The sequence below is a fragment of the Cetorhinus maximus genome, chromosome 15 (assembly GCF_964194155.1).
Source record: "Cetorhinus maximus chromosome 15, sCetMax3.hap1.1, whole genome shotgun sequence".
NCBI classification, from domain to species: Eukaryota; Metazoa; Chordata; class Chondrichthyes; order Lamniformes; family Cetorhinidae; genus Cetorhinus; species Cetorhinus maximus.
In genome coordinates, this window is record NC_135893.1 from 19,036,008 (window position 1) to 19,055,156 (window position 19,149).

General features: G+C 43.3%; 1 protein-coding gene across 3 annotated transcripts in view; it reads right to left on the reverse strand.

Moving 5' to 3' along the window:
* Positions 1–3,903: 3,903 nt before the first annotated feature.
* LOC144690450 (segment polarity protein dishevelled homolog DVL-1-like) overlaps positions 3,904–19,149 on the reverse strand; it is a 119,100-nt gene continuing 103,854 nt past the window's right edge. The window contains exons 8-15 of one of the 3 annotated variants that reach the window (XM_078557965.1): positions 18,343–18,482; positions 16,467–16,543; positions 12,960–13,027; positions 11,626–11,775; positions 10,632–10,763; positions 8,642–8,803; positions 7,123–7,329; positions 3,904–6,520 (exon numbers count right to left, since the gene is read on the reverse strand). In XM_078557965.1, coding sequence (XP_078414091.1) covers positions 6,159–6,520; positions 7,123–7,329; positions 8,642–8,803; positions 10,632–10,763; positions 11,626–11,775; positions 12,960–13,027; positions 16,467–16,543; positions 18,343–18,482 — 1,298 coding nt within the window. In that variant the 3' untranslated portion in view covers positions 3,904–6,158. Of the gene's footprint in view, positions 6,521–7,122; positions 7,330–8,641; positions 8,810–10,631; positions 10,764–11,625; positions 11,776–12,959; positions 13,028–16,466; positions 16,544–18,342; positions 18,483–19,149 lie in introns of all 3 variants that reach the window. The other 2 variants (XM_078557964.1, XM_078557966.1) reach the window with 2 other exon arrangements.

Here is a 19,149-nt window from a genome sequence, read left to right on the forward strand (position 1 = left end):
AGACCCACCCTCACTGACCTCAACCCCCTCCAGTCACCTCATCTTGACCATTCTCAGCCCACTGACCTCACTTGCCAACTCCAATGAGTTGAACCCAGTCTCATTTCATTCTGCCTCAACTAACCTCACCCCAACCCACCCCATTAAGCAATATACTTATAAAGCATTACTGTAAACTGGTTTCATTAGGTTTTCACAAGCCTTAACTACTTCAGAACCAGAGAGGAGCATGCACTGTCTCAGGGGGTGGATGGTGAATCATAACGTGGACCCTCACCTTTGGGCTGGGGTTCAGAGCTAGTTTTCCTCTTGACCCACTGGAGCCCACTCTTCCTGTTACTCACCATTTCTGATTCAATAGGAAAATCAAGATGATATTTGTTCATCTATGTATATTTCAAATCAACTTAAGAAATATGGAGATCAGGGTGTGGGGTCTGTTGGACAGCGTACATGAGCAGTTAGCCAGGTACTTACATCAACTGCACGTTTGTCAACTCTCCATGTAATAAACCAGTGTTGCTATTGATGTCAGAATCTGTGTACACTTCCGAATAAATGGAGTTCATGGCACAAGAGGGCATTCTCTGTCTTTATCGGCACAAAAAACAACAGAAGGGCAATTAATCTTGCACTTGTGACAGGTGTAAACAAGCATGCATTACAGCCCAGGAGGATTTAGATTCTAGCTATTCAGCCATAGGTTTACTGGCAGCTTGTTGTTTATTTTCTCCCCCCATCCTCCCACTCAAAGAACAAACTGGTGTAATCCCAGTGTAACACTGATTTTGCTCCAACAATAATTATGGCAGGAGGCTCAATGCATTAGCACAAGATCAACTTTTGCTCTTGCACATGCTAATTGGGCTACTGGATTATCCTAAGAGTTGTGAGTAATTTATTTCCAATTAAATGTAATGCAAAACACATCCAAGTCCACAAAGCCTACAGAACGCAATTACATTCCAGGTGATGTGCAGATCAGTAAGCGTGAAGGTTAAATTAATAAACAGGATGAACAGACAGTGACATTAGTTTACAATGCAAATGATATTCAAATCAATCAACCAAAGCTATGGAAGTGCCCAAGTGTGAGTTGCACAAACATCCTCCAACAGGTTTGATGCGATAGTGTAGAGGAAGCTTTACTCGATATTCAACCTATGATGTACTTGGCCTTGGAGTGTTGATTGGACAGTGTAGAGGGAGCTTTAATCTCTACTTCATCTGTGCTATACCTGGCCTGGGAATATTTGATGGGACAGCGTAGTAGGAACTTTACTCTGTATCTAACCCGTGCTATATCCGTCAATGCAAAGCAATTCCTCTATGATCACCATCCCTCTAAGCATAACAACATAAGAAATAGGAGTAGACTATACAGCCCAAGCCTGCTCCACAATTCAGTATGATCATGGATGATCTTCTGCCTCAACTCCATTTTCCCATCTTTTCCTCATATCCTTTGATTCCCCGAGAAACCAAAAATCTATGAATAACAGCCTTAAATACAATTAATGATGGAGCATCCCAACTCTTCGTGGCAAACAATTCCAAAGATTCATAACCCTCTAAGTGAAGAAATCTCTCCTCGCCTCAGTCCTAAATGATCGACTCCTCATCCTAAGACTGTTCTCCCATGTTCTAGATTTCCCCAGTCAGGGAAGCAACCTTTCACTGTCTACCTTGTCAAGCCCCTTCAGAACCTTTTATGTTTCAATGAGATCACCACTCATTCTTCTGAACTCCAGAGAATATTGGCCCAATTTACTCAGCCTCTCATCACAGGGGCCAATCTAATGAACTGTCACTGTACTGCTAACTACCTGAGCTCCTTGTATGAGTACGCCTAAGTTGAACATTAACTATTTGAAGTTTCATGCCTTTAAAAAAAACCTCTGCTTTTCTATACTTACCACTAAAGTGAATAACCTCACTTGCCCACATTATACTCCATCTGCTACCTTGTTGCCCACTCACTTAACCTGTATATATCTCATTGCAGCCCCTTTGTATCCTTCTCACAGCTTACATTCCACCTGTGTATCAACAGCAAACTTAGATACATTACTTTCAGTCTCTGTGTCTAAGCTATCAATATTGCAAATAGCTGAAGCCCCAGCACTGATCCTTGCAGCACTCCATAGTTACAGCCTGCCAACTTCAAAATGTCCCATTAGCCCTGCTCTCCACTTCCTGTCTGTTAACCAATCCTCCATTCATCCTTATATATTATCGCCATTTCTTGCTTATTAATCTATTGTTTAGTACCTTATCGAATGTCTTTTGGAAATCCAAATGTATTACATCTATTTGTTCCCTTTTATCTACCCTACTGGCTACATCCTCAAAAATGCTAATGAATTTGTCAAACATGATATATCTTTCATAAAACCATGTTGACTTTGTCTGATCATATTAAGATTTTCTAAGTGCATTGTTAATACTTCCTTAATTGGGGATTCCAACATTTTCCTGATGAACAATGTCCCTAGCAGTTCAGCCCTGAAAGTCTAAGTAACTTGTATGTTTTTGGTCTGGTGAATCTGACCTGCAGGTTTTTGAAAAGGCTGTTCTTAGCTCTGATGCCCGATTGGTGGATAGATCTTAAGTCAGGATGCTGAGATCATAAATTTGAGATAAAAACAATAGAAATAGCAAGAGTAAACCATACAGCCCCTGGAGTCTATTCCACCCATCGTTCAATTTGATCATGGCTAACCTGCTGCCTCAACTCCACTTTCATGCCTGCTCCCCATGTCCCTTGAATCCCCGAGACATCAAAAATTTGTCCACCTCAGCCTTAAATTTACTCAACAATAGAGAATCTACAACCCTCTGGGGTAGACAATTCCAAAGATTCACAACCCTTTGAGTGAAGAAATTTCTCATTTCATTCCTAAATGATCAACCTCTCATCCAGAGACAGAGCCCCATCCCCCATTCATGTTAACATATTACCCTGAACTCCATGAGCCCTTATCTTACTTATTAATCTTTTTTTGTGGCCCCTTATTGAATCCCTTTTGGAAATCCAAGTATGTTCCATCTATAGGCCCTCCTATATTTACCCTCGAGGTTACATCCTCAAAAAAAAACAAATAAAGTTTCAAACACGATTTCCCTTTCGGAAAATCATGTTAACTCTGTTTGATCATACCATGATTTTTTTTAAGTGCATTATTAAGATTTTCAGTGTTTCTCTGATAACTGATATTAGGCTCACTGGCCTGTTGTTCCTTGTTATCTCTCTCCCTCCTTTCTGAAATGGAGGTGTTACATTTGCTAATTTCCAAATCTCTGGGACCATTCTAGAATCTCGGGAATTTTGGAAAATCATAACCAGTACATCAATTATCTCTGCAGCTGTCCCTTTTAGAACTCAAGGATATAGGCCATAATGTCCTGGGGATTTGTCAGCTTTTTGTCCTTTAAGTTTCTCCAATGCTTTTTCTCTGCTGATATTAATGAGTTTCTGCTCCTCACTCCTTATTAGCCCCTTGATTACCCTTCATTTCTGATATGTAATTTGCATCTTCTACTGTGAAGATAGGCACAAAATATATTTGTTCAACCTCTATGCCATTTCTTCATGATAATTTCTTATGTCTCTGCCTCGAAGGGACCAACGTTTACTTTAGCCACTCTTCTTTTTATATTTTTATATATAAATATAAGCTCTTACAATCTATTGTTCTAATCCTTGGCACCATGGCTGTGTGAGAGGGATGGTTGTTGGCATGGACCCTATCCACAGTGTTGATGAGTTTGGTCCTAATCTCACCACACTGGACCCTCAGGGTCTTCATCAAATGTTCTTTCCACAAGATCACTGTAAACAAAATTAAACTGCCAAAGACACCGCAAGTAGAAAAAGGAAAATATAAACAAAATAAGACAGGAAAAAATGTAAATTTTTTAGTTTTTAAAATAGCTTTTACACTGATGCAGCGATATATTAACTATAGAGACACAGAATCTGAATGCAATATCTACAACACTGGTACACACGATGACAGCTCCCAGCTGCCAACTGATCTGCAGTCTGGACTGAACTTTTTTCAGTGAGTTTGATCTATAGAATAGTTATAATAATTAATTTAATAAAATTTAATTTCCTACTGTACATTTCTTTTTACATTTTCTCATAATTTTGATTAGCATTCTTAAACTTTCCAATAAATTTCCATTAGTTTTATTATTCCATTCCAGCTGAGTGCAGTCCAGGTGCTGGACCTACTTGTGCCAACATTCAAAGAGTGAGCTTTGTGCACAGCCGACCTTGTGCGGCATCTGTTATTCCTCTAGGTGTCCACAAGATGGACCCAGATGAGGCAATGTTTGAAGCTGCCTTTGACTAAAGGCTAAAATTGAAAGCCGTTGCTGAATTAATTTTTAAGTGTTTCTTTTGTTCAAAGAAGGTTGCAGAGTCCTGGAATGTTGGTACTTGTGCAAATATAACAGTATTCACACTCACTGTCTTGAGGAACTGTCCTGTGTACAGATATGTGTCAAGGATTGGTGGCGCGCGCACACACACACACACAGAGCTTACCTTGCTCACTCTTGTGCTCTGAGGGCTGCAGTTCGACCCGGTGGAATCACATCTGATTCTCTACACTGCACCACTCCAGACTGGACCTCTGACAGTCTGTGTGCCTCTCAGTTTCCTGTTAACTTTGTTTAGTTCCACTCTCTGGTTTCTCAAACATCAGAGGTAAAGTTGCACACGTCACACTCCTGTCTGGGACACAGGACATCGAGATTTCTGGGCTAATGTTGTTAGACTGTCTGGGGTAAGTCTGGGCGTGAGGCAGGTGGTGTTAAAGTGGTTGGTTAATTTGGTGAGGGGAGCCAGGGGTTGCAAAGGCTCATGTGATCCTTGTGGGGCACAAAATAGTCTCACTTCTCCTGGTCTCATACATAAAGTTTTGAAATTTATCTCGCCAGCTTTTCTGGTGGGAGATTTAGCTGCAATCAGGGTCTCACAAAGGCCACAGAAACTTGATCTGCATTTATTGATAAGGGCAGGGCTCAATGGGAAGGAAATGGAGCAGAAACAGGAGTGAGCCAGGCTACACCACCAGTGGGAATATGTGCCCCACAGAGCAGGAGACAGGGTAATCTCATTTGAATGCCCTGCTGACAGTCACTGCACATGAAGGATGGTCACTTGAACATGGTTTTAGGGCAGGTGGGGCCCAGTAAATCCATATCCCCATGAGCGTCAGCAGCTTCAGGACAGGAAGGGACCTGAACCCGGGTGAGAGCCAGCACCTTCAGGAGTGATGTGAAAATTGGAAAATAAAACACAATCCAATACATATCCTTGTAGTTGCAGACTGGATACAGAAGGTCTCACTACTGGGAGCAGCACAGAACCAAGGAAAAATATAATTTATAAACAGCTGTTCCAGACAGATTTGTAAACCTTCAGAAATGACTGATGAGACCGAATGATCTAATCACATCGCTCAGCAGTAACCATGAACAAAAGTGCCCAAACTGCCTAGACATGTCCAAAACATGGCATGTGCAAAGATGTGTCATCCAACCTCCTCTCTTGTGCAGGGGATTAGACTACAGAGTGCAAGAGCTGTTAAAATGTTTGAAGATGTAGCTTAACATTCTCAATGCTTCAAGAGAAAATAATTCTTGAAATGCTGCTAACTTTTGAAGAAAGAAAGTGAATCATTTGTGCGTCAATGAGCTGGAAAGGGAATCACGCCCATATGTGTTGAGCCGTGTCTGTATAATGAAAAGGTGCTTGCTAAAAGGGTTGGACAATCCACATTGAAAAAACCAGGGTGAACTTTAACATGGAGTGCCCATCACAACAGCAGATGACTGGATGTTGAGAGGACCATATGAAATGATCTCATCAGGGATAAACATCCAACCAAACCAAAAGGTCTTCAACATCCCTTTAAAGTCTACACAGGTGATGATTACACTGAAACGCGGAATACACTTACACAAAGCTGTCCTTGGCATCAATATTTACCAAAACCAACACATTCAAGGTTGTTATTAATGGAGGACAGATAAAGAACCATGGTTAGGGTTAGAAGCCCGAGGCTCCTGCAACACCAGGGGTGAGACACAAGCAGTGTTGTGTGCAAAGACTTGTGTTGTTTAGTGCAAGAAAGCAGGTGTTGTCACATAATGTCGATGAAAAACTCGCAGGGGTTACCCATGGCCTTTTGGAAGGATTGCCGGCTGCCCATCAGCTCGGGAGGGACTGCCGCTAGATCCCGGACAGGAGGAGCTCCAGGAGGCCCACTCGTTACTAAGGCCGTGGGCAGCTGGTAGACAGGGGGGACCCCTGGAGGTCCGTGAGAGCAGTGGCTGTGGTGACTGAGCTGGCTTGCTGGTCGCTCGCAGTGCACGTTGTTCCCAATGGTGCGGTCTGGTTCGCTGGTGTTACCCACCGACTTGGAGTCTGCTTTCTGTTCCTTTTCCTTCCCCGCTGAGCCTCTTCTCTCACCCATGCTCCGATTGGATCCACTGCTCTTGCTCCCTGTACATACAGCAGGCAACACAAGACACCAGTCACTTCACTATGAACCTCACCATAATGAAACATCTACAAGTGAAGAACTGACCATCTGGTGCTACTGTCCCTCGACTGTTGAATGGACCCAGTATAAATCGGTTAAACCATATCATGGTTATTCCTTTCTGCTGCTGCACTGAGAGCAATGTGGAAACAGAAAGATCCAATAAGCATAACAATTAGTGCAGCAATACAGACAGCAATTAATGATGCTTGTTTACTTTGGTCGGTAATGATCAAGCTGCTGAACCTGGCTGTAACATTTTATAAAGATTATTCTGTGAATCTGTCTTGCTCATTTTGGAATGAACTCCAATTCTTCTGATGGTTGTGTCAGGGTGCTGAGTCACTGCTACTTCCTGAGCACATTCAAAGCAGTCAGGCTGCATTTATCTGCCTCGCCTGCTGCAATGAACTGGGGGAACGTCCAGCCCAGCAACCTGTGCTCCTCACCTCCTTGCCTTCCAATACCCCTCACCCCACTTAAGCGATTTTGGAAAAGGTGCAGCAACAACTGTTACATGCAGCAACTCTGACAAACAAGGCAAGACCCTCGTGAATCTTACCTTCACTCTGCTGGCTTCCAGCACTGCCATTTCCATAGTTCAAAGTGGGATCCTGGCAAGTAGGCGAATAATACGGATGAGGCAGCGGATACTGATACGGGAAGCCCTGAGTCAGTGGCCAGGCGCAGGTTGGATGTGGGAGAGGTGGGAGGATGTCATGTTCTGATGTGCTACTGGAACCTTCATTTAAGCTCAGTCCAGCCAAGTCTACCAGAAAAGAAAAGAGTTAAACATAAATTAAATGCAATTCCAGCAATTAGACACTTTACAGCCATCTGGCCTCAACACTGAGTTCAACAATTTAATTTCATAACCATTGCTCCCACTTGCTCAGACAGTTGGTGTCAGTAATTGTTCTGCTGTTGCCCCCTGACATTCAATGCATTACCATTGCTGGATCCCCCACCATCAACATCCTCAGGATTACCATTTACAAGAAACTGAACTGGATCAGCTAAATGAATTAATGTGTTTTTGGTTTGACGGCAGCTTCAGGTTAGTGGCGAATGCCACTTGTGGTACTACTGTATAGTAGTAGTGTGAAACAGCCAGCTTCACCTGTTGCTCAAAGTTTTGAGATACCTTGCCCTTCCAGAGTAATCTGATGCAGACTGGGCACTTTTCAGAGTCAAAAGTGACGGCCTTAAGCTACTATGTAGTAGCAACACGAGTGGTGTTCGCCACTAGCCTGAAGCTGCTGTCAAGCCAAAAACACATTCTGCCCATCACACAAATGAGTAATGTGGTATATGAATTTCAGTCCCAGTGTGATGCTAGGTATGTAGGCTGTATGCCCCAAAGACTGGCGGATTGTATCAAACAGCATGTCCCAGCCGCTATTCGCAATGGGCAAGGAACAGACCGTACCCAACCAGCCTGTGCTTGCAAAACTCAAAACACAGTTTCCAATGTAATTCCACGATTGGACAACATTTGCTAAATAACCATCAGTTTGCTAAGAATTACGCTGACAAGCAATTTAAGATAGTCAGTACAGCACACAATGTGGTGCATGTGTGTTCACTGGAAGATATATATACCAATACTCAGGGCCCCGTTCTTCGCAGACAGAAAGAACATGTACCTGTTTCAGTTAAACAAAATAAGTGAGTCATTTGCTGACTCACTCCTCAGAGCAACACCTTGACCAATCAGAGTCAAGCTGCCTGGTCTAAATTTCAAACAATGCTTGGCAGTTAACTGTCAGTCACTATCACTGGTGCATTCTCCATGGCAAAACCTCTACCAATCAGCAGCCTCTTCACATACAGTATAAATTGTTATTTTCCTCTTATTTTGGTATTCTTGCGAAGTGTCCTTTTGAGTGCAAGACAAAAAGCTTTGACATGTCTCTTTTGCCAGCAGTACTCAAGTTCTGTACTACCAAATGACTATTTAACCTATGCAGTACCTGCCCTGGGAGTGCTTGATGGAAGAATGCTTCAATCCCCGGCATCCAAATCCCTCAGGTTGATAATCACCAGATTTGCTAAATGTTAAGGAGACAGAGTGAACTTACTGGTAGAGAGGTCACCGAAGATGTAGTAACACTGCTCAGAGAAGGTGATCTTGTTGACTGTGTGCCTGAGGTAGCCGTGCTTCAGCATGCTGCTAGCGTACTTCCTTGCCTCACGACGGTCTTTAAAACCCTGCACATGCGAGAAAAGCCAGTCGACCACATCTGCTCCTACAGGGAAACAAGGGCTAACTGCATGAAGATGCACAACCAACCAATCGATGGAGCACCTCACCCAACCCCCACTTCAGCCAGAGCCTTGCAAGATCTAGCCCCACCCCCTCGCCCAGGACCCCTGAGGCCACAGTCCACTTCGGTCACAAGTCAATCTTGGCCCCTTCCACCTGGGTTTGAACCTCCCACCCCTCTCCCTGTCCTCACACCTTGGTCAGGGCCTCTCAAGGCTCCCCTCCCCCACCTCGGCCAGGGCTTCTCAGGACTCCCATTCTCCACCTTGGTCAGGGCCTCTCAAGGCTCCCCTCCCCCACCTTGGTCAGGGCCTCCAGGACCAGCTACTCCTGATGTTTGCATAAACCTGGCCATGACCTTTAGTTTTAAGGGTTCAACTCACTCAAGTTCACCAGCCCTGTAAAGGCATTTCTTTGCCAATTATTTCTAAGGTAGCTGCCATCAAATGCACGACTCATAAAATCAACCAGAATATCATATCATCCAGCAACAGGCTTTCCCATTTAACCGGAAAGAAAAGACGACTAGAATTGGAAAACTGTATCTGCCATACAGTTGCCTCAGGCCGCATGCTGTCCATTCTGACTGTGTACCATTGCTTCAGAACATGTACAGCTCCCTGACATCAGACTCGTACCATCCTCTTTGATGATGTACATTCCTCTTAAACCGTGTACAATCCACTCTGACCGTGAACAATCTCTCCATCCATATACAATCCTCTTGATCATGAACTCTACCCACTCCATTTTGTCTCTAAAAGCTCTATAACGTTCTATGACTGTAGGCAGATGATACATGCACCTTAGCTGTGGATCTTATCATACGCGAGCCGGTGGTGGGTACTGGATCGGGCAGGTTCATCTTTGGCCAGGTGAAAGTATAAAGTGACAAGAGAGGAGCTCAGTACACAGCACAGATCAACCAAAGCCAGCATCACAAACACCTAAAGCAACAATGATTGCACCTCAAAAATATTTCATTGATTGTGAAGCATTTTGGGATATCCTAAGGATGCAAAAGTCAACTTGTTGTAAAGTTTTGCTTTTATCTTGTTGTAAAGTGATTAACTTTTAATATGAAAGGAAATCCAATAGCTTCATTTTTACTCAATTCTTAAACTGACATGGTGGATTTTGAACTCTCAGTATTCCAGGTCTCTGGATTATTCTAGTAACAATAATTCCTACACCATTATACCCCTGTAAGTGCTAGTTTGGAATAACTGAGGGTTAGAAGGATGAGAGAGGATGAAATGCCCTCTGGAACAGGGTGGTTTGCTGTATCTCAGGGTGTGGAAGGAACCCAATCCTAGGGTTGATAGAGTCTGTACCGTTCTGATCAGATGGACAAATTCTTGGGACTGCGGAAAGCCTGGTCCAAATGGGAAGAACAAGCAAAGCCACCTCAACGGATGACTGGTGAAATCAAGACATGTGGGAGTGACAACAAACATTAATGAGAATTTAAATCACAATAATGAAATCAGGTGCAATTAATTCTGTGCCTACCAGGCATAGAAATAATCTGGATAACAACAAACACCAGCAAGTAATTCTCCTACGGCCAGCCATGTGCGTGTATTAAAGAAACAAAGTTACATAGAAACTCTGGAGCTTTAGTGGCGGAAAACCATGTGGGACCTGATCACAGAAGTAGTGGTGGAGGCCGAGTCATGGCTTTGGAATGTCAATCTTGCTCTGTTTCTAGGATGAAGTGGATTGTCACTGATTGGGGTTGACCTCTTTAAGACCAACAGAGGACAGTTTGAAGTGAGAACGGCCCCAGAGACAGACATACTCACCAATGACGGCGTTTGAAATGGTGATCTTCAGCCACAGTCGGTTACGGATCTCCAGTCCGGAGTCAGACAACTGCATGGCCTTGACGATAACTGGCATGTCGCTCTTAACTGTTAGCGGACAATCCTCATACTCTGAACAAAGAAACAGAAAAAATAAAGGATCTAATCTTCACAGAGAATTATCAAAACATAAAAGGGTGTATTCTAATCCTGTCTGTCTAGTGGGAATAGTAAGAGCAGGGAAGGAGTCAGTGGGTTAAGATGTTGGAAAATCACAGCACGTGTCTTCTATTCAAAAACAGGAAGAGGCTATTCAGCCCCTGTGCCTATTTGAATTCAATTAAATCAATTAGACCATGGCTGGTCTGTATACTAACTCCATCTAACCCCTTGGTTCTTACCTTAGTTGACCTCAGGAGAACATTTGTATATGGAATTGTCACGGCCTGATGATATCAATGATGCCACCTATTTTAGCACAAAACTTGGGGTGGGCTACATTGAACCAAACCAACATGAGACAGAATGATCAGAGGTCAAGGTAAATTTTATCTTCTAAATTTTTGAGAGGGCTTCTTCTGGGCCAGAAGTTTCTCTGGACCCCGCTAGGAATTGTTGAGCCTCTACAGCACTGAACTTCTCTCAAACACCCTTCCCCTTACAGCAAAACCTTAGGCCAGGGACAGTTCCCTTGGGTCTCCACAGTGGGAGTGTTACCTCTTTCCTGTCAGCCTCAGACAGGAGACAGTGCAGGCTCAGGAGTTAAAATAGGGTCAGGGTAAGGAGCCCGAGGCTGAGAACCTCATGTCCTGAGTTCAACCCTCAAGTTAAAATCATGGCTTGAATATTACATACAGAGACAGGACTAGAGGGCCTGATGGCCTCAAACCAATGTGACCTTGAACCATCCAAGCAGCCTCATACCCCCCACCCCCAATATAAATGGCAGGCTCAAGCATGGGGGGATCCTGAAGTTGGTCAAAATGTGACTTACTTTCTGAATCTGGGATGGAACTGGTTAGTGAAGAGCTGGTGGAAGTGATGGCACTGGTGGTGGGGCTCATACCATAGCGGGGGAATGTTCCTGTCATAGCAGTGGTATGAGAGATCCAGGCAGCTGGATCAATGGGTCTCACTGGTTCCGCTACAACAGAGAGAGAAGATTAGACAAAGAGCTGGACTCAGTTCAAACTGAGAGAATGTGAAGAACAACAAAAATATACATTTCAAGCAGTAAACGTACAAGTCTATCAGCAGTTGATAAAGGTAGGCAGGTTAACCCTGGGCCATCTTCAATGTTAGGCTGGCTTTTCTCTATTAGGTGCTGACTGACCTGTGGTATGTTTCCAGCAATCTGTCTTTAGATAATGAAAGGACTAATTTGTACAATTTCTAAAGAAATGTACAGCCATTTGCAAAGAAATTGCAGGGAAGTACAAGTTAGCAACTCTTTAATGATTAGTTTAGTACAGTGTTCCAGAACATAAGATGATGCAGGGAAACTCGACAAGAGTTTGAAATACCCAATTCTAACGATACTTCCCAGTTGTCCACAGTCTGGGGTTCAAATCACACTCCAGCGTTATGCTGCAAATAAAACTACAACTGCAAGGTGTCAGGTCCAGAGAGCAGCAGTTGGGGTACTCATTAGAGATGGATAACATGTCCAATAGAGCCTCCTCCATTTCTTGAATGGTGTGCATCTGCTTCATAAAATAACACAGAGCCCAAATTGAAATGATGGGCTCTGGGCAAACCAGTGTCAAATTTTGTTTAATAATGCTCCTGTGAAGTTCCTAGGAGTATTTTACTCTATAAAGGCAAGTTGTTGCTGCTGTTATAGGCAATCTTTTTTCTCCACTTAACTTTCTCCATACAGAACAGGCACAAAGATAGATAGAGACCGAGATGGAGATACTGAGGGAAAGGTAGATGGAGAGGCATAATGGGTGGGGAGGAGGGGGATGCGCAGAGAGACAGAAATAGAGAGAGACACGCACAGCTGGAGCGACACAAGCCGATGAAAAGGCATACAGAGAAAAGGAGAGCCAGAAGGGGTAGAAACTAAACAAAATTTTATTAATAGTAACTTTAATTAAAAACTAGAATTTCCATAAAATTAAAATAAGCACTAAAATTTGACATTAGCATGAATAAAAATAGAAATCCGAAGCTAAACACACGCCGTAGGTAAAACTGTCACAACCACAGAGGACTGGATTCAAATCCAAATCTCAAAAATAGAAGGACAGTGTATAACTAACAATACTACCCATGTCACACTCATTCCTTAATTATTCCATTTAGAATGATGAAAGTAGTACTTACTCCTGGGAATGGTGAAGTAACTCCTAGGGGTGGGGTCCCAGCACTTGGCTACTGTTAAGCTGATGGGTCTGCAGAAACAAACATAGTGGAACAGTTACCAGCCACTGCAAACATTAGACAAACAGGGATAAGCAAAGTTGGCCCAGGAACTAGAGAAAATTGAATCTGAAGGCTCCTATGGTTCAGGAATTAGATGGAACACTGTGTGAGGAACTGAGTGCACAGATCCCAGGATGGTCACAGGCACTTGCGTGGAACTGCGCGAGCACAATATTCCACAGGTGCCTGAACAGGCTGGTGATACCTGTTCGGCCAGCAATGGTGCTGTGATCATGTTGTAACAACCAAACTCATTTCCCTGGGTTAGTAGTCAGACAGGATAGGTTCCTGGTGGGATTCCTGACCTCAAAGTAGATCTGGCTGCTGCAAGGTCAGTAAATCCAGTGGGTGCTGCAGTGGGAGAACAAACCCCAAGGAGGAGAAGAGAAAATGTTTTTAAGACCCATCCTCTGGGAGAGAAGCCCACTGCTAAGCCATCACCCTCCATGAAGTAGTCAGGTGCTTATTGCTAATGCTCAGGAATGACTCTGAGCCATCTCCTGGCGGTCCCTGAGATCAGTGAAGACATTGATGCAAGGAAATAGGAGTGGGTCACTAGGCTCAGCCTTCCTGTCAATATTTACATATAGCAGGTAGGGAATGCAGACACAGGAGAAAAAAAAACTAGACTTGATGAGGGGGTCATGGAAATAGGCCTTGCCATCTGATTTTGCTTTATTTCAGTAGAGTAGCAGAGGAACATCTAGCCCTCAATTTCTAGGCTCAGACAGGAGACTTTTCCATATTTCTTTCAAATACAGAGACACAAACAGACAGAAAGACATGCACACATGCAGACACACACATACTCAGACAGCTATACACACACAAAAACAGGCACACACATGCAGCAATTTTCACCAGCGCAGGTTAAGGGTGCGGGAAGTGAGGCCGCACCCTGTACTCCCAACCTGGCTGGTTCCATTAAGGGGGCAGACATCTAATACAGCCCCACAATTTTTTGTGGAGTTGGCCAGCTTCTTGCGGACTCATGGTTCAAGGCCCCTCAGAGTTGCAAACCATAGTCTGGATTTGAGAAGCTTTTGAAAGGTAAGTTTAAAAGCTGTTACCCATGCCACCTCCATCCCCACTCACCTAGCATGCACTATGTACAGAACCACACAGTAACAGTGGCAATTCTTGAAATGCTCAAAAAACACATTCAGAAATCTGCTTTGGTAAAACTGCTGCTCTGACAATCCTATAAAAATGTCAACCATTCAGAACCATTCTCGTATCAACAGAATTTTTACCTCACTTCCCACCTCTTAATGTTGTCCAAATAAACATAGAGACATTGAAAAAACCGATCAAAGAAAGAATAAATTATAACCTCATTGTTATTATATAGCTCATTGGTTCTGTACATTGTGTGTACTGGGTGAGTCTACATGGATGATGCAGGGGCCATAGAAGAGGTATTAGGACATGAAGGTGCCCAATTATATGGAGACAGGTCTGCTGAATCAGGAAATTTCCCAACTTGAGCTTCCAGCCTCATCAGCAAAAATCCAGGCCATAGGCACAAACACACTCTCCAGCAGAGATCACTGGACAACCAACTTCATACCTTCAGAATAACATGTGCAAAGGAGTGAGAGCTCATCGCCAGCGCCGAGGCAACGCTGCCCTGTCAGAGGGGCAGCGCCGAGGGAGCACAGCACAGTCAGAGGGGCACCCTTCAAGTGAGACATTAAACTGAGGTCCCATCTACTCTTACATTTGGTACTATATGAGGAAAAGCAGAAGAGTTCTGCTCAGTATCCTGGCTCATATTTATTCCTCAACCAATGTCACTAAAACAGATAAAAGCAAAATACTGCAGATGCTGGAAAGCTGAAACAAAAACAAAAACTGCTCGAAAAACTCAGCAGGTCTGACAGCATCTGTGGAGAGGAAAACAGAGTTAACGTTTCGAGTCCGTATGACTCTTCATCAGAACTAAAGAGAAATAGAAATGTGGTGAAGTGTAAGCTGCTTAAGGGGCTTGGACAGGTGAAGCTGGATAGAGGGCCAGTGATAGGTGGAGGCAAAGGAGAGATTGCCAAAGATGTCATAACAAAAGGTCAAAGGGGTCTTGATGGTGGTGATATTAGCTAAAGGATGTGCTAATGGTGACACTAAGGGTAGAAAGCAGGATCAGCAAGTGACAGATGGCCCTAGTGGGGGTGGGGGGAGGGGATCGAAATAGGCCAAAAGGGGGGGGATAAAACAATATGGAAATAAATTGTAAAAATAATCATAGAAATAGGTGGGAAAAGAAAAAAATATATTTATAAAAAAATATAATAATTATTAGAAAAAAGGGCATTAAAAAAAGGGGTGAGGATGGAGAAGAGAGTTCATGATCTGAAGTTGTTGAACTCAATGTTAAGTCCGGAAGGCTGTAAAGTGCCTAATCAGAAGATGAGGTTCCTCCAGTTTGCGTTGAGTTTCACTGGAACATTGCAGCAGGCCAAGGACGGACATGTGGGCATTAGAGCAGGGTGGACTGTTGAAATGGCAAGCGACAGGGAGGTCTGGGTCATGCTTGCGGACAGACCGAAGGTGTTCCGCAAGGCGGTCACCCAGTCTGTGTTTGGTCTCTCCAATATAGAGATGGCCGCATTGGGAGCAGCGAATGCAGTAGACTAAATTGAGGGAAGTGCAAGTGAAGTGCTGCTTCACTTGAAAGGATTGTTTGGGCCCTTGGACAGTGAGGAGGGGGGAAGTAAAGGGGCAGGTATTGCACCTTCTGCGGTTGCATGGGAAGGTGCCGTGGGAGGAGGGGTTGAGGCCCATTATTATTTTTACAATTTATTTCCATATTGTTTTATCCCCACATTTTAGCCTATTTCGATCCCCTCCCCCCACCCCACCAGGGCCATCTTTCACTTGCTCATCCTGCTTTCTACCCTTAATGTCACCATTAGCACATCCTTTAGCTAATATCATCACTGTCAACACTCCTCTGACCTTTTGTTTATGACATGTTTGGCAATCTCTCCTTTGCCTCCACCTATCACTGGCCCTCTATCCAGCTTCACCTGTCCAACCCCCCTTAAACAGTTTATATTTCACCACATTTCTATTTCTCTTTAGTTCTGATATAGAGTCATACGGGCTTGAAGCGTTAACTCTGTTTTCCTCTCCACAGATGCTGTCAGACCTGCTGAGTTTTTCGAGCAGTTTTTGTTTTTGTCGCTAAAACAGGTGATCTGGTCGCCTATCATTTTCTGGTGTGGGATCTTGCTGTGTAAAAGTTAGTTGTAGTGTTTCCTATATTACAAAAATAACAACACTTTGAAAGTGATTCTTAGTCTGCAAAATGCTTTTGCACATCCTAAGAAAAGCATTACATAAATGCAAGTTCTCTATATGAAATATCTTAATCACACGTGATGTGAGTTGGTGAAACATGTCACTTACCCAGGTTTCGATACAATTTCTCGAAGAATCCTCACAGCATCATCGTTGCTCATGTTTTCGAAATTGACATCATTAACCTGGAGTATAGAGCGGAAAGGAAGCTCAGGTCAAGGGACAGGCTAAGGTCTATGTCCCAGAAAAGGGAACAGGAACTGGTACAAAGGTCTAGTAGACAATGGTACCACCCTGGGGCAAACAACTTTCATGCAGAATTGGAAAAGAATTTAAAATCAACCAGCTGAATCCTGAGATACAATCAAAGCCTTGAAGTCACCATCCCATAATATTACACCTTCTGTGATTTTATGAGCAGTGGTTGGCAGCAAGGCAACCAATGGCAATGGGCACATACCATGTCACTGATCTGCCTCAGGTATACTTAAGAATTAGTGACTGCAAGATTACTAGGTGATATAATCCACAGGAAGCAGCTGAATCATCACATACTGGAATGTTTTACACAAATTTATACTCGTGGCTGTAATGTGTCTTGAATGTTGCCTCACTGCAGGCACTAATACACACAGGTTGGCTTATTCCTGCACCAAAGCAGTTATAGAGTCACTGATACTTATGCGATTTGGCATCACCACCAGGTAAGTCAGAGGTATAAATTTAAAATGCACTTTGCCCCAGTCAAATTTTAAATGTACATCTCAGCTTGCTTTATTTCAATTGAGTAGACCAACAGACACCAGTGGGAAGATACAGATAAACCCGAGAAACTCAGGTAAGCATTAAATTGCTCTGCAAGGTTAAGATCAGGTTACACTGAAGTTTAGCATAGAAGTGACTGTTATTTTCTGAGGAGGGATATTTAAGCTTGTAGCTGTTGTAAATCAGTATGTTATTGCTTCTGTTGACAGGTTATTAAACCTGTTTGCCAGTCAAGGTCCTAAGCCACAATCTGGTGAAGTGTTTATTCTAATGATTTCAAAGACAAGGAAGGCCACGCAAATCTGGCAAATAAAATACGGTGATAAGGGTTTCCTATTCAATCCCTGAACACGTTCCAATTTTCTTAGATATTGAGCAAGCAAAGGCACAGTCTGAGTTAAAAGGGCTTGGCCACTGGAGTGTTCTGAGACACCGAACTAAGAAATACCTCAAGCAAATCTCCAAAAGATGTAAATATACATACCCCAGAAATTTCATCATAAAAGCTCTTATATCTGTTTTATCTAAACTAACGATAATGAAAGTTCAAATGCAGGACAATACAGAGAGGTTCAAAAGGTACAATGCAGGACACTACAGGTCAAGGGTCAGGGCAAGGACACCACCAAGGGTGGGTCAAGGCCCAAGGCCAGGACATAATCAGGCAAGGGTAGATGTTCACAGTGCAGGACACAAGGGGAGGGATAAGTCCCAAGGAAACAACAGCATAACAGGAACAGTCAACGGGAGGGCAAAGGCCCACTGTGGAGGACAACACCATGGGAGGGCCAAGGCCCAGACTGCAGGAGGGAAATGGTCCGGATATTGGGCAGGTAAAGTTTTAATCTTTTTGCCAACATAAAAGTTTTTGTTTAATAATGCCTCCCTGCCATGGGTCACTCCGAGAGTCCTGTCCATAACCACTGCAGCCTCCTTTAGGAACTGACTGGTCCACTTACTCAGTGTCATGCAGATTTCTATCATAAAACAAAGGGATTGCTGTCAAGGAAATTCCACAGACCAGGTGACAGAATAAAAATGGCATATTGTCTGGAAGCAATGCTGTACTTACAGCAGAATTGTTACGGTTACAATGGCCACAGTTGTATTTAACATGTTTTCAAGAGTAGGAGCACTGCAGCTTGTATACTTCAGCTTGAAATGACTCACTCCTAGTTAAAAGTTTTATTTGGATTGATCCAGAGGTATGGATACTGACCTGCAGAAGCATGTCACCGGGCTCGATTCTGCCGTCAGCTGCCACAGCTCCTCCTTTCATTATTGACCCAATGTATATTCCGCCATCTCCCCGGTCATTACTCTGACCCACAATACTGATCCCCAGGAAATTGTACTTCTCTGAAATGAAGAAGGAAAATAAATTAGAATTGGTTTAAGCTTGTGTTAGTGATAAAGACCCTGAGCTGATGAAGGCAGTAACAGTCCTCAACTACATGGTGAGGTTAATAATGGTGAAAACATGGCACCTGGATAGTGAAGTGAGTAGTCACCAAGTGACCAGAAAGGCCTCTAAACATTTATGCTGCAGATCTCAAATGACAATTCAGAGATCATCATTGGGTGTATGCTCTTAGATCCTGCTCTTATGTAGGATTTCTGCCTCTACATATTCAAGGGGCAATTGAGGAGGTGCAACAAATTGAATATTTATTCACAGATTCTTACATTAATAGAACATGTTTCCCATTTTCATTATCAACAAAGATCAATTTCATTCATTTTAATTAACACATATTCATTAAAATAGAACATTAAAAAACTCAACTCCTTTGTCATTATATATATAACTCTAACAATAGCACTCAACTTCACAGTGCTCAATACACCACCCAAACGGCCCCCATCGAGCACCACCCAACCGGCCCCCATTAAACATGACCCAACCAACTCCATTAAGCACAATCCAACTGACCCCAATAAACACAACAACCTCACTGTCATCCTGCCATTAATACCTATACCCGCAAACTGCTATTTACATGCACGTTCCCTGCTCACATCATCA